At 35.2% G+C, this 15,433-nt stretch overlaps 1 protein-coding gene across 4 annotated transcripts in view; it reads right to left on the bottom strand.

The window, feature by feature from the left end:
* Nucleotides 1-1,153: 1,153 nt before the first annotated feature.
* Nucleotides 1,154-15,433, bottom strand: part of Nckap1 (NCK associated protein 1) — a 95,550-nt gene continuing 81,270 nt past the window's right edge. For all 4 annotated transcript variants that reach the window (XM_070019576.1, XM_070019574.1, XM_070019579.1 and 1 more), the window contains 5 exons: nucleotides 10,830-10,923; nucleotides 5,973-6,089; nucleotides 5,126-5,235; nucleotides 3,370-3,459; nucleotides 1,154-2,057 (listed from right to left, as the gene is read on the bottom strand). In XM_070019576.1, coding sequence (XP_069875677.1) covers nucleotides 1,941-2,057; nucleotides 3,370-3,459; nucleotides 5,126-5,235; nucleotides 5,973-6,089; nucleotides 10,830-10,923 — 528 coding nt within the window. In that variant the 3' untranslated portion in view covers nucleotides 1,154-1,940. The remainder of the gene's footprint in view (nucleotides 2,058-3,369; nucleotides 3,460-5,125; nucleotides 5,236-5,972; nucleotides 6,090-10,829; nucleotides 10,924-15,433) is intronic.

Below are 15,433 nucleotides of genomic sequence, written 5' to 3'. Positions count from 1 at the left end.
ATAGTTGTCAATTTACTTTTAAACTTTTCTTCCAAATTATTCTACGTACCTCTCCCACCACTATTTTTCTCTTTTTTTGGTAGAAAAATTTTCTGTAAAAAGTAATCCAATTAAAGGCCAGTCAGTATATGAAGTTGAGTATATGAGAAAAAAATCTGGACAAGAAAGACTTCATACATATTCAAGGATGATCTTTCTTGCCCTAACCTAACCGTGGTAGTACATGGCTTTTTTTATTTCATATTTCAAAGTGTACATATTCAATGCCTGCTTTCCTCGTAGAACAGTACTGCCAACAAATTTATTACCACTCTAGGATCCTTCTATTTTAAAGTTAACAACATTAAATCATAGTCTGTTTATATACAATAAGTAGTTGAAACTATTTTAAGTCTGAAACTATTCCATTTAAAGATTTCTCTTTAAAAAATCCTTATGGAACTACTAAAATTCTTCACATGACAATTATTCCCTAACAAATATAAAGTACACAAACAACACGTCAAATAGCAGTACAGGGATCTTGTGCACATTGATTCCATCCCACTGTCTATATCTGAACTAAGAAAAATATTATAACTGAATTCTCAGCAGCTTTCTTTTACCTCAACACAAGCTACCAGTATATACATAAGAAGCTGTGAAAAACAGCTCTTTATGTTATCCAGAAACCAAACTGTTGAAAAATAGTCTTTACAATGCCAATCAAAGAGCACAACACATCTGTTTAATTTTTAAACTAAATGAGCTGCTTTGGCCTTAAAGCCAATCAGTGAGCAAAAGGCCCTTTGTGGATTTCCATTCACTACTGACTGAAACAGCACTTTTCAACATTTGCACTAGTGACAACCTATCATTTCTTCTCCCATTCCTTTAAGTAACTGCATTTGGGAACAGATATAACTAGTAAACTGATGGCACAAAAGTTTTCTTTCAATTCTTAACTTTAAACAGTTTTATATAATTGTATTTTATTGCAGTATTTTCCCCCCAGGAGAATATTTTCTAAAACATTTAGGTAGTTCTTATAAATGCTGACCATAGCAAAATGATGTGTTATTGCTAAGCCAAAGTTCATTTTAAACTAAGTTTAAACTACAACTTTCATACTGTCATATAATTTTGCAAAGATCTTAAAGAAATCCATTCAAAATGTGATATAGTCTAGTGTTTATTTTATGTTATGGCAGATACACTTGAATTTCAAAATTTTAAAACATATAAAAAGTGGTTAAGGACTAACATTTTTATCAACAGTTGATAAATGTCTAAGATTGTTTATTATACAGCAGGATACAATGGTAGTGCTTATGCCAACAGGGCACCATGGAAGTAAGTCTAAAAATTATCACCAGCCTTTGTACAAGCAACAACATATGCTGCTGTTTTAGAAGTTCAGGACATAATCTGCTTCTAATGCTAAGCAGTCCTTTAACATTTTTAATGTTATACAATATTAGAGTATTTAGTTTGGCAAATGTTTCAAAATAAGGTAAAAATGTATTCATAACATCACACAAATGCACATCCAATTTTTGTTTTCAATAAGAACCATAGGTACAGATCAGAACTCCTCTCTATATGAAATAATTTACACACAGATGAATGCTATAATATCACTATCTAAAATAATCACTAAATACAATTCTTTTTCAGAAATAAACCAAGCAATTTTTTCATTATCAAATATCAAAAACATGTTTTTCAAACAAATGATACTCCAAAATTATAGGAATTATATTAGTGAATGTGCAACCTAAATCAACCAAGTGTATTGTATTATAGCCATATTAAGAAACCAATGATCAGAAAATACAACCGTATGAAAGAAACTTATAATTCACAAAACCGTTTTTCAGGCCTTAAAGTAAAATATTTCCACAGTTTACAGATAAACCAAGGCAACAAAAATGCGTGCTTGTCTTGAATAAGTAGATATTTTATGCAGAAGATGTAACACTTTGTTTGTAGACAGCATGGTATGCATTTCTCAGCAACACATAAGGAAAACAGGATTCCAAGAGATCCATAGTCAGGAATGGTGATTCCTGAACAATCTGAAAAATTCCAAAGTATTCAAGTATTTTATAATGGCACATTTACTGACAACTAAAAAGACACAATTTTTTTAACTGTTCTTAGTAGAACAGACCCCAATATTTTTCTTTCCTTTAAATTATTCTTAAGCAGATGTACAAAGGAGTGTCAATTCAAAATGTCAGAGTACAATGTATCTTGATCACCGTCATCCTTTCCACCATGCCTCATCTCTGCCAACCCCACCCATTCCTAAATCATTTTCCTTTTGCTAAAATTTAACATGTAGACCGTAACATTTTTAAGTGCTCCTTTTTAATGAAATCAATTTATCAATGGGAAAATATTGAGCACTTTCACTATCTTCAAATATATATTAGTTATAAGAGAATACAAAAATATTTAAAATATTTAAAATATAGTCTATATCACTAAGCACAACTATGAACTCAAGATTAAGCTAGAAAATAAGCAAACATAACACTTAACTATAATTAAATGAAAAGATATAAACTCTAGAGTTGTAAAGGAAAGAAAGGTTAACATTGATTACAGTAGGTAGAAACATCATCCAGAAAAAAAAAAATTAAGCTTTGGATTTTTGGGGTGGTTGGTCATGAGACATGGACTCAGGGCCTGAGTGCTGTCCCCGAGCTCTTTCACTGAAGGCTAGGGCTACCACTTCGAGTCATAGCACCACTTTCGATTTTCTGGTAGTTAAATGAAGATAAAAGTCTCATGGACTTTTCTGCCTGGGCTGGCTCTGAACCATAATCTTCAGATCTCAGCCTCCTGAGTAGCTAGGATTACAGGCAGGAGCCACTGGGCACCCAGCTAAGGTATGGGTTTTTTCTGTTGTTGTTGTTTTGTTTAACTCATTAGAATACAGACCTCAGGAAGTACAAGAAAGAACCAAAGGAAAGGCACAAAGCAGGCAGCGCATTGACACAGACATAGATGGCTCATAGATAGTACAGGGGTAGACTCGGCAAGGCCCAGGGAACTTCAGGAAATTATATTAGAAGGACAGAATTGTCAAATGTAAAAAACAGTAAGATGGAAAAGAACAGAGAAACTAGGAAAATACAAGCAACAGATTAAACAGGATTCATAGAAAAATATTCTAGGTTAATGGTATCTTTGATTTTATTGGTGCCTGATATGATATCTTAAGAGTAAGACAGTATGTCAGTGCTTTTCAGTAATTTTTAGCAAGTGTACAACTTGGGTGGAGTGAAAGCAAGAGATGGAAACAAGCGTTCTAGCTTGTCAAGACACTGAGGAATGACTAGAAATTCTATTAGTAAAAAAAAATAAATAAATGAAGCTTACCATATCCAGCAGTAAATAAACAGATTCTCTATTTCTTGTTGTAGTTTTGTCTGTCTCTTGACCAATTTTCAGTAGACTGGAGGATGCAAGCTTAAAAGTACATACATACACTGAGTTTTTTAAAGTTATTTACTTTCAGTATGCTTCAATTCCTAATACATTTCTATCACTCAGTGCTATATATAAAATAATGAGTAATTTAGCTCACTTTTCATTCAAATACTTTAGAGAACTATTAAGGGATATATTTAACCAAATATTCATTCTAGTCTTTAAAACTGCTGTTTTTCAGAATAAGCACGTTTCTTACAATGATTCAAATTATTTTCTCTCTTACTAGTATTTAACTATATAGTAAACTTTCCCCTAACCACGGTTTCATTTTCTGTGGCCAATTGTGTTAGAAAATACTAAATGGAAAATTCCATATATAATTTACTAAATTTTAAATTGCATGCCATTCTAAGTAATGTGATGAAATCTTATACCATCTGACTCTATCCTACCAGGGACATGATTCATCCCTTTGTCCAGAACATCTTCACTGTGTAGGTCTATGCTACCTGCCCGTTAACTGTCATAGTCATGCTATGTCTGTGTTCAAGTAATCCTTATTTTACTCAATAATGTTGACAACACATATCACCCATATCAACAGCCATGTTGTGATCTGGATATGCCAAAGGAGAGCTTCTGAAGTGTTTCCTTTATTTACCATACTCAAAATATGTAATCAGCCCAGACGCTTCTCGATGGACAAAATAAATCCAGACAATGTGGTATATATATACAATGGATTTCTACTTACCCATCAGAAAAAATTGATACTGTGCCATTGGTAGGACTTGGGCACTATCCCTGAGCTTTTTAGCTCAAGGCTAGTGTACCACCAGTTGAACCACAGTTAACTGGGTAAGAATCTCATGGACTTTCTAGCCCAGGCTAGCTTCAAACCATGATCCTCATATCTCAGTCTCTTGAGTGGCTAGGATTACAAGCATGAGCCACCAGCACCCAGCTTATATTTGCTTTTAAAACAAATTAACTGAGCAACCTTAAAAACTAAAAGATTTATACCTGAAAAGGAGGCAAACAATCATTTTTTCCATGTTTTATCTTTTAACTAAAATGTGGAAGTTATATTGATAAAGAAAAGAATTAGCTATACTAAGATTCATATTTGGCAAAAGCTGATTTAGCTTTTCTGGTAGCAAGTAATGTTTTTATTTTGAGTTTGTTACTATTATCAGTATCTTCAAATACATGAAAATAAGTAAAATATATCTTTGTTTAGGAAACATCCTCTCCAGGCCTCATTTTCCCCTCTCTCCTACTCTTACAAACTATTGGTAAACTTCTAGGGCAGTCCAAATATCAGTGAAAAAAATAAAGTCACTTTGCAAAGCTCTGTAAGTGGAGAAGAAATTTCTAAGTTAGAAGGGAAAAAACCATAAATTGACTCTCCTATTTTTATCTTTTTTTCTGTTACTGGTGCTAGTAACAGTGCTTGAACTCAGGATCTTCTTCTGTCCCTTAGTCTTACTGTCTGCTTTCACTTGTTGTTCTTCCCAAAACAAAAAACATTCAAGGAAAAGCAAAATTTATATACTTGAAAAAAGAATTCAAAAACAAAACAAAAAAATGCCACCAGAGCATACAAAGTAGAATGAAAGTGAAGAGGATTTACTGTTAGAACTCAGTCATAATTTTATTTCCTTTGTAAAATGTCATGAATTTTGTTACTCACTATACATACCGCTAAAAATTCTTTGAGACGATCTTCAATGCTTCCTTTATGAATTGTAAATAAAGCTGCAGCAATCTGGTTGATAGCCTTCGCCAAGCAATGTATATTGTTGCAGTGCCCTGAGAAAGGACAAAAAGTTTTCTGTACATTCTGAGTGACCCCAAAATTTCATGTAACACATAGAAAATAAGTTTTTAATGATTTCACAATCTACATAAATTGTAACATGATTAAAAGTACAGCACAAACTGACTTGTTCGCTTACTTTCCTGAAGATTATGTTTTAAAAATACTGTGGGCAAATAAAGAACAAATAATCAGGTCTATACTATATCAAATAAGCAAATACTTTCAAAACTCCTTAAATCATGCATCCATTTTATACTATCTTAGAAAATTAAGAGACATACTAAGTGGTTTTACAAACATTTATCACCGAATTCCTAAAATAATCCTATCTCATTTCATTATCAGAAAACTGGGACTTCAAAAAAAGAAAATAGAGCCAGGTGCCAGTGGCTCACGCTTGTAAACCTAGCATCAGGAGGCTGAGATCTGAGGATCACAGTTCAAAGCCAGCCCGGGCAGGAAAGTCTATGAGACTCTTATCTACAATAAACCACTAGAAAACCGGAAGTGGCATTGTAGCTCATGCAGTAGAGCACTCGCCTTGCGCTGAAGAGCTGAGGGACAGCGCCCAGGTCCAGAGTTCAAGCCCCATGACAAAAAAAAAAGAAAAGAAATAGACTGTCCAAAGTTACATAGTTAATAAGGGAATTAAGACTAAATTATTTAAAGATGTAACACCAAAACTAACAATTCTTTTTATTCCAAGATGATTTTAAACCACTATTACCTTCTATGGCAGGGCTGTACTGAGACATCACATTGCTGGCAAGTGTTGGCAAAGAAACAGCTACAAAGACCATGAGGAGGCAGGCAATTTTATATTCTTCTTCAGGACTAATGTTTTCTATAGGAGAAAAAATAAGAATAAATTCAAGTTATTTCTTCAAGATTAGTTAAGACTTGATAATTAAACTAGACAAAATGAATTTATTGAATATTCAATTACTTATTTCTTATAGTGAAATAAAATATTTCATTGGAGTTTTATAGAATTGGCTAAAATTTTGTTAGAAGAAATAAAGTAGAAATAATATGTATTACTACTGGCTATAATCAACTTTCCAGGCATACTAAGAGGACTCCCAATATAACAATAAAGCAAGATTTTATTTTATTTATTCACTTTTTTGTCAGTCATGAGACTTGAATTCAAAACCTGGGCACTGTTCCTGAGTTTATTTGCTCAAGGCTAGTGCTCCACCACTTTGAGGTACAGCTGCACTTTCATAGTTTTTTAGCTAGTTAATTGGAGATAAAAGTATCTCAGCTGTTCCTACTCAACTGGCTTTGAGCCACAATTATCAGATCTCAGTCTCCAGAGTAGCCAGGATTACAGGTGTGAGCCACCAGTGCCTGGCTTTTATTACTTTAAGGAAAGCAAAAACAAAAACAAAAACAGTACAGTTATAGGGCAAAAATATAGTTAAGATAACTAAATCCTTAAATTTCATAATTGAAAATTGATGAGAAATTATCAAAAATTCTTATTTACTACAATTTATATAATTTATTATCTCATAAATTATTCTACAAAAATCACCTTAAGAAAAAAATTATTTATTTTTCCTGAACTAGACATCAATGTAACTGTAGCTTCTTCTTACTCCATTAGTCAATTCTTGCTCTAATTAGTAATTAGACATCTGGAGTCTTATTCAGAAAATACTTAATGGATATCCAGGAACTTATAATTATCCTACTATCCACTATCACATATAACTAAGAATTAAACATTTTTCAAATGTTCATGATATTTAACAAATTACCAGCTCCTCTGGGACACAGCAAAGGCAGTACTCAGAGGAAAATTTATAGCTCTGCGTTCCTATGTAAACAAACTGGAGAGATCTCAAACCAGCAATTTAATGATGCACCTGAAGCTCCTTGAAAAAGAGCAACAAGCCAAACCCCAATCCAGTAGATAGAAACAAATAATTAAAATTAAATCAGAATTAAATGAACTAGAGTCCAAAATCCCATAGAAAGAATCAACAAAACCAAGAGTTGGTTCTTTGAAAAACTTAACAAAATTGACAGACCCCTTAGCAAATAGAAGAAACACACCCAAATAAACAAAATCAGAGATGAGAAGGGAAACATCACCACAGAAACAACCAAGATTCTGAACATTATAAGGGAATACTTCTCAAACCTTTATCCTAACAAATTTGAGAATCTAAAAGAAATGGAAGAATTTCTAGCAAATATTGATATGCCCAAACTAAACCAAGAAGATTTAAACCAACTAAACAGAACCATATCAAGCACTGAAATAGAAACAGCAATAAGAGACCTCCCAATCCAAGAAAAGATGGATTCACAGCTGAATTCTACAAGGCTTCAAAGCAGAACTCACACCTCACTCTTCAGTGAAACTAAAAGTGAAAGTTCACTACAAAACTCTTTCTATGAAGCCATCATAACCCTCCCTCATCCCCAAACTAGAGAGGGATTCATCAAAGAAAGAGAACTATAGACCCATTTTTTATGATGAACATCGATGCAAAACTTTTCAACAAAATTCTGGCCAGTCTACTTTAATAATTCATCAAAAAAATCATACAGGATAATCAAACAGGATTCATTCCAGGGATGCAAAGCTGGTTCAATATACACAAGTCAATTAATGTAATTCATCACATCAACAGGAGCGAGGACAAGAACCACATGATCTCAACAGATGCAAAAAAAACACTTGACAAGATCCAACACCCATTTATGATGAAAGCTCTGGAGAAACTAGGAATCCATGGAACATTCCTCAATATAATAAAGGTGTATATGACAAACCTACAGCTAGCATTATACTTAATGGCAAAAAGCTAAAGCCATTTCCTCTAAATTCAGGAATGAGACAAGGATGTTCACTCTCTCCACTCCTCTTCAACTTACTATTAGAATGCCTCGCTAGAGAAATATGATGCAAACATAAAGGGAATCCAAATAGGGACCGATGAAGTAAAAGTCTCCCTCTTTGCAGATGACGATCTTGTATTTAAAGAATCCCATAGACTCCACTCCTAAATTACTCAAGCTGAAACAAACTTTGGCAAAGTTGCACGGTATAAAATTAACCCTCAAAAATCAATGGCTTTTCTGTATGTCAATAATAAGTGTAGGTGAAATCAGGAAAGCAACTCCTTTTGTAACAGCCCCCTCCCCACCCCTGCCAAAATAAAATACCTAGGAATTAACTTAATCAAAGAAGCGAAGGACCTCTATGATGAAAACTAAAAATCTGAAAAAGGAAATTCAAGCAGAACTAAGAAAGTGGAAAAACTTCCCATGCTCCTGGATTGGGAGGATCAACATCGTGAAAATAGCAATACTGCCAAAAGCTATCTACAAAGTCAATGTAATACTCATCAATATCCTAACCTCATTCTTAAATGAAATAGAGGAAGCAATCTAAAAATTCATATGGAACAATAAAATACTCTAAATAGCAGAAACAATCAGCAGAAAGAACAGTGCTGGAGGAATAACAATAACTTCAAACTCTATTACAAAGCTATAGTATTCAAAACAGCTTAGTACTGGCACAAGAACAGACCTCAGGACCAATGGAATAGAACTGAAGACCCAGAAATGAACCCGCAGACCTATAGCCAACTACACACACACATACACTGGAATTCTATGCCTCCATCAGAAAGAAGACACACACACAACACACACACACACACACACACACACACACACACACACACACACACACACACACACACACACACACACACACACACACACACACACACACACACACACACACACACACGAATTCTATGCCTCCATCAGAAAGAATGACATTGCCACGTGTGTTAGGAAATAGACTTGGAAAAAATCATATTAAGTAAACCAGACCTCAAAAAACATAGGTCCCATGGTCTCCCTTATTTGTAATAATTAGTATACATCTAGGATAATCTTATCAGATAAGCTCAATAGCTATGTATATATGACCACATAAGTTGATGCTAAGCCAAATGGACTCCAAGACATGGACACAAGAGGTTTTTCTTTGTTGTTGTTGTTCTCAATGTACTAGGTGATTTCTTCATTCTTTTGTGTTTTTCCCCCTATGGTTTATCCCCTGTTGTCACTGTTTTCAATTTTGGTACCCTGGGTATTGTATATATCTATATCTGAACTAGGGAAGGGAAGAGGAACAAGAAAATGGTGAGACAAAGGGCAAAGAGGGAACCAATTCAACAGTAATACTCACAAGACAGATCCATACAACTTTGGGAGGGAGAATTGGGGGGGAGAGCAGGGAAATAGGAGAAAAATGAGGGAAGGGCTAACAACTCAGGCAAGAAATGTAATCATTACCTTACTTATGTAATTGTAACCCCTCTGTATTTCACCTTGATAATAAAATTAAAAAAATAATCTATGACTATAATTAATGTATTGTATGACTAAAGTAACATAAAAGAGGAGGTTAGGGGTGGGTGAGAAAGAAGTAAAAGAAAATAACAGAAACCAAACCAAAAAATACTTCCCTTGGTTTTTCTCCCTACTCTAGGTAGTTTACTATTTTTCTCCCTTACAATAAAACTTTGGCAAAGTTGTTTTATACTTACTGTCTCCCATTTTTTATTGTTTTTTAAAATTTTTGTTGGTCATGAGGCTTTAACTCAGGGCCTGTCCCAAAGCTGTTTTGCTCAAGACTAGAGCTCTACCACTTTGAGCCACAGCTCTACCTCCAGTTTTTAGGTGGTTAATTGGAGATTAGAGTCTCTGAGCCTTTCCTGCCCAGGCTATCTTCAAACTGTGATCCTCAAATCTCAGCCCCCTGAGTAGCTAGGATTCTAGGCATGAGAAACCAGCATCTGACACTATCTCCAATTTTTTTTTTCACCAGTAAGAATTCAGTCTTTTGACTGTAACTGCTGGAACTGATTTTGTCAGCATAAGCCATTAACATTTCAGAGTTGGGGGCTGGGAAGTTGGCTCAGTGGTAGAGCGCTTGCCTTGCATGCCTGAGGCCCTGGGTTCGATTCCTCAGCACCACATAAGCAAAAAAGAAAAAAACCCAGAAGTGGCGCTGTGACTCAAGTGATAGAGCGTTAGCCTTGAGCTGAAGAGCTAAGGGATAGTGCCCAGGCCCAGAGTTCAGGTCCCATGACCGGACCCAAAACAAAAAAAAAAACACATTTCAGAGTTGGTCATTCTCTTTCCACTTTCCTAGGAGTTTTTCCCTAGTTTTTCTTCAACTTCACTGGTGCTTCCAGTGCAGTATATTTTTGGCACTGCTTCCTTTTCTCATTAAGCTGTTGAAAGCTGGAGTAACTTAAGGTTCAAACTTTAATCCTCTTCATTGCAGCACCAACATACACTAAAACAGACTACGTCAACTCACCCCGTCTTCTGACTTAGCTGGCTTCTGTATGGTGACTATGAGACAACCTAAGCTCCAGGAAAAAGGGGTCTTCGTCTTTTCTGAACTAATGTACTTAAATCATTAAAAGTAATATTAAAAATAAAGTATGTTTTTTCATAAATGGATAAATATACACATGTAACTACATTGCCCTGGTAATTTTAATAAGGGTGCTACATGTTTACTACCCCATTTTACCTGATTTTTGTGAGGAAAGAGCCACCACCAATGCAGGATCAATCTCACAAGGTAATCCAGCAGCTGATGATAACTCATACACATTCATTGCAACCTGGTAAATATGTAGAAATTACAAAGTAAGAAATATTTTAACAAACACCTGAACAATTTCACTTTATTAGGCAAATATTTAGTGTTTCAATCAGACTCCTTTTGCTTCCAAGAACTTGCAGAACTTGGCTGAAGCAGTTAACATATGTACTCTGTGATATACTGCTAGTTATAACTCCCTACTATTAGGTCAGACAAATCTTATGTATATTTTGTGGCAAATTCCAATCAAAACACTGTAAAGTTACAACTTTCCTTAAATGTGTGAGTATAAAATATGCAACTGAGACACAAAAATGGAATATTACTGATTTATACTTATGTCTATATTCAATAAAAATTACTTACTAATGGTCTTCTTTTCAGAATATGTAGACTCTTACATTTCAAAAATAAAAAGACTACCTAATTCAAAATTGACAAAAGTTCTGAATGTATACTTCTTTAAAGATATACAAATAGGCAAAAAATACATAAAAAGGTAGTATCATTTGCCATTAAGGAAATATAAATCAAAACAAATGAAATGCCAATTCACACTCATTAGAAAGAATAGTTGTAACCAAAAAATATTGTAAGGATGCAAAAAGCATGATGGAGACAAGGCTCAAGTGGTAGAGTACTTATCTAACAAAGGCAAAACTGAGCCCTGAGTTCAAACCTCAGTACCACATAAAGTTTTATTTAATTATTTTAAAGTAAAACTCCTTATAACACTGTTATAAAATGGTGCATTTTCAGGTTGGGAAGGTGGCTCAGTGGTAGAGTGCTTGCACTGCATGTATGAGACCCTGTGTTCCATTCCTCAGCACCACATAAGCAGAAAAAGCGGGAAGTGGTGTTGTGGCTCAAATGGTAGAGTGCTAGCCTTGAGCTGAAGAGCTGAGGGACAGTGCCCAGGCCAGAGTTAAGGCCCCCATGATTGACAAAAATAAATAAATAAATAATAATAAAATAAATAAATAAATGGTGCATTCTCTTTGAAAACAGTTTGGTGGTTCCTCAAAAATTTAAACATAAGGGGTTGGGAAGGTGGCTCAGTGGTAGAGAGCTTGCCTTGCATTCATGAGGCCCTGGGTTCGATTCCTCAGCACCACATAAGCAAAAAGAAAAAAGCCAGAAGTGGCGCTGTGGCTCAAGTGGTAGAGCGCTAGCCTTGAGCTGAAGAGCTGAGGGACAGCGCCCAGGCCCAGAGTTCAGGCCCCACGACCGGACCCCCCCCCCAAAAAAAAAAATATATATATATATATATACATATACATATACATATACATATATATATATATATATATATATATAAACATAAAAATTTCCACATGACTCCCTAGTTTCACTCAAATAGTGAATGAATAAACTGGGATACATCCATGCAATAAAACATTGTTCAATAATAATTTTTAAAAGGAAGATATACAGTAAATATGAAGGAACCATGACAACTTTACAATATTAAGTTAAAGATGTCAGTGTCAAAAGACTATGTGCTCTGTTCACAATAGCCAAGACATGGAAACAACCCAGATGCTCCACTACAGATGAATGGATCCAAAAACTGTGGTACCTGTATACAATGGAATTTTTTTTTTTTTTTGGTCCAGTTGTGGGGCCTGAACTCTGGGCCTGGGCATTGTCCTTCAGCTCTTCAGCTCAAGGCTAGCGCTCTACCACTTGAGCCACAGCGCCACTTCTGGCTTTTTCTGCTTATGTGGTGCTGAGGAATTGAACCCAGGACCTCAGGCATGCAAGGCAAGCTCTCTACCACTGAGCCACCTTCCCAGCCCTATACAATGGAATATTATGCAGCCATTCGAAAGGACAATAATGGCATTCACAGAGAAATGGATGGAACTAGAGGAAATCATTTTGAGCAAGGTAAGCCAAGAGCAGAGAGAAAAACAGCACATGGTCTCCCTGATATGTGAATCCAGAATGCAAGGAGCTGTGACAAAGTAAACAGGACTCAAGAAACAAAGGACCTCCACTCAAATTTGTCACATCATTACTAAATGACTCCATGTTCTTGATCACACATATGTTACATATATATGTGTACATCTGAAAGAAGCTGGGAGGAGGACACAGAATCCGAGGGAAACGGGAAAATATACAACAGAGGGGCTCATCAGCTGCACTGGATATTGATGAAAAAGCAACTCAAGGGCAGAGATGGGAGGGAGAGAATAAGAAGGATAGAGTGAACAGCTAACACTAAGCAAAAGGAAAGAAACATACATATCACCGGAAGTGGAAGAAATAGTTGTATTACCAAAGCTCATAGAATTCACAAACATTATAGACCATATAATGACAATTTGCCTCATGAAGGTTAAAATGTGTTTGTGACTTGAACTAAGTAGCACCATCTCACAATACTGTGAAATTTGTGAAATTTATGTAATGACTTAATCTCAATAAAATTATTTTAAAAAAAAGACTTTGTGCTATGCGATTTACATGTTGTGTTCAAAATGGGTAAATCTACAGAGTCAGAATGATTAATGGCTATCTTGGGAGGAAAGTGACTGCTCTTGGTTAAGGGGGTGAAGGAATCTTCAAAAAATTGCTTGTAATACTGTGGGGGAGGGACATACAAAGCAACAAGGAAATAATAATTGCAACAATGAGATGTACAAGTAGTTATGTGGAAAACGAACTTTATAACTTTGGTGGGGGGAGAGGACTGGGTGGGGAGGTGGGGGGGGGATGGAAAGAGATGGGAAGGGGAAACAAAGGAGGAGGCTACAATGCTTGATAAGAAATGTACTCATGCCGGGTGCTGGTGGCTCACGCCTGTAATCCTAGCTACTCAGGAGGCTGAGATCTGAGGATTGCGGTTCAAAGCCAGCCCGGGCAGGAGAGACCGTGAGACTCCTATCTCCAATAAACCACCAGAAAACTGGAAGTGGCGCTGTAGCTCAAGTGGTAGAGCGCTCGCCTTGGGCTGAAGAGCTGAGGGACAGTGCCCAGGCCCAGAGTTCAAGCCCAACGACTGACAAAAAAAAAAAAAGAAAAAAAGAAATGTACTCATTATCTTGCCCATGTAATTGTAACCCCTCTGTACAGTATTTTCACAATAAAAATAAAAATTAAAAAAAGAAATGTACTCATTATCTTGCTCATGTAATTGTAACCCCTCTGTACAGTATTTTCACAATAAAAAATATATTTGAAAATAAAAAAATGATAATAATAAAAAATTTGCTTGTAGTGATGATTGTAAGTCTGTGGCTATACTGAATTCTACTGAACTCCATATAAATTTTATGACAGGTGAATTCTAACTCAATAAAACTATTAAAAATAATTTTTTCTTTTTTTTTTTTTGGGTCCGGTCATGGGCCTGAACTCTGGACCGGGGCACTGTCCCTCAGCGCTCTACCACTTAAGCCACAGGGTCACTTCCAGCTTTTTTTTTTTTCTGTTTATGTGGTGCTGAGGAGTCGAACCCAGGGCCTCATGCATGCAAGGCAAGCACTCTACTACTGAGCCACCTTCCCAGCCGAATTTTTTCTTTTTTTAAACAGTAAATTCTATTAAAAATTTGCTGGAAACAACATAATTATAACAAGTTTAAAAACTGGATGGTTAATTCATTGTTGCTAGAATATTAACTAGAATTCCTGTAACCTCCCCACTAGTATCATGTCAAGAACTGATTGCTTTTTTATGATTAATTAACTTTATGCTTCCGTCACAACTTCTACTGCAGAAATAATCTCAAAGCCAAGCACAGGCCTATAATCCCAGTTGTTCAGGAAGTTGAGATTGGGAAAATTGTTTGCAGAAACTGGTCCCAGGCAAAGAGCAAGACCTTTATGAAAAATAACTAAAGCAAAAAGGGATAGAGGTATGACACAAGTTTGAGGCCTGAATTCAAACCCTAGTATCACACCTGTCCTCCAAAAGAGAAAGAAAATAGTTCTGACCTATATGTATATAGTTTAAATGATAAAACTCTAAAATTCACTAATTTAAAATATTTATTTCTGTAATGAACTATAGGAAAACACAAAGTTAAAAGGAACATCTGGAATAGTAGAAAAACATAATTACATACATGGTAGCAAATACAAAGTTCTCACTAAGAAAAAAGTTCTTATCAATGAAGACTAAACAAAATGTCTACTAAAATAAAACTTAACTGATAAATAGGATTTCAAAAGGCAAAAGACAAAAATTTTCAACCAGAATAAAGAGGACAAAATTGATTTATATGCAAATGCCCCCAAAATCTAGTTAGTACAGAGAATATATAAGGAAAAGGAGACTAAGAAAGAAGGTAAAAGAAGGAAGGAATAAGTGGTAGGATTATAAAAGAAGACTGAGCAACACCAGTTTAAGATCTGTATCACACAAGAATTTAGAAATTATTTTCAGTCAGTATTTTTCAAGATATACAGGAATGAAAATAATCTTAAGAAACAGGAAAGCTCTGGCATTAACGTATGTGTAGATACATAATTACTAGAAAACCACAGCTAGAATTAGATGAGTGGTTATTACTTCATGGC

Source organism: Dipodomys merriami, unplaced genomic scaffold (genome assembly GCF_024711535.1).
Source record: "Dipodomys merriami isolate MVZ:Mamm:240054 unplaced genomic scaffold, mDipMer1.0.p SCAF_1, whole genome shotgun sequence".
NCBI lineage: Eukaryota > Metazoa > Chordata > Mammalia > Rodentia > Heteromyidae > Dipodomys > Dipodomys merriami.
Note: the sequence above shows the minus strand (reverse complement) of the source record. Positions and strands in the feature narration are given on the sequence as shown.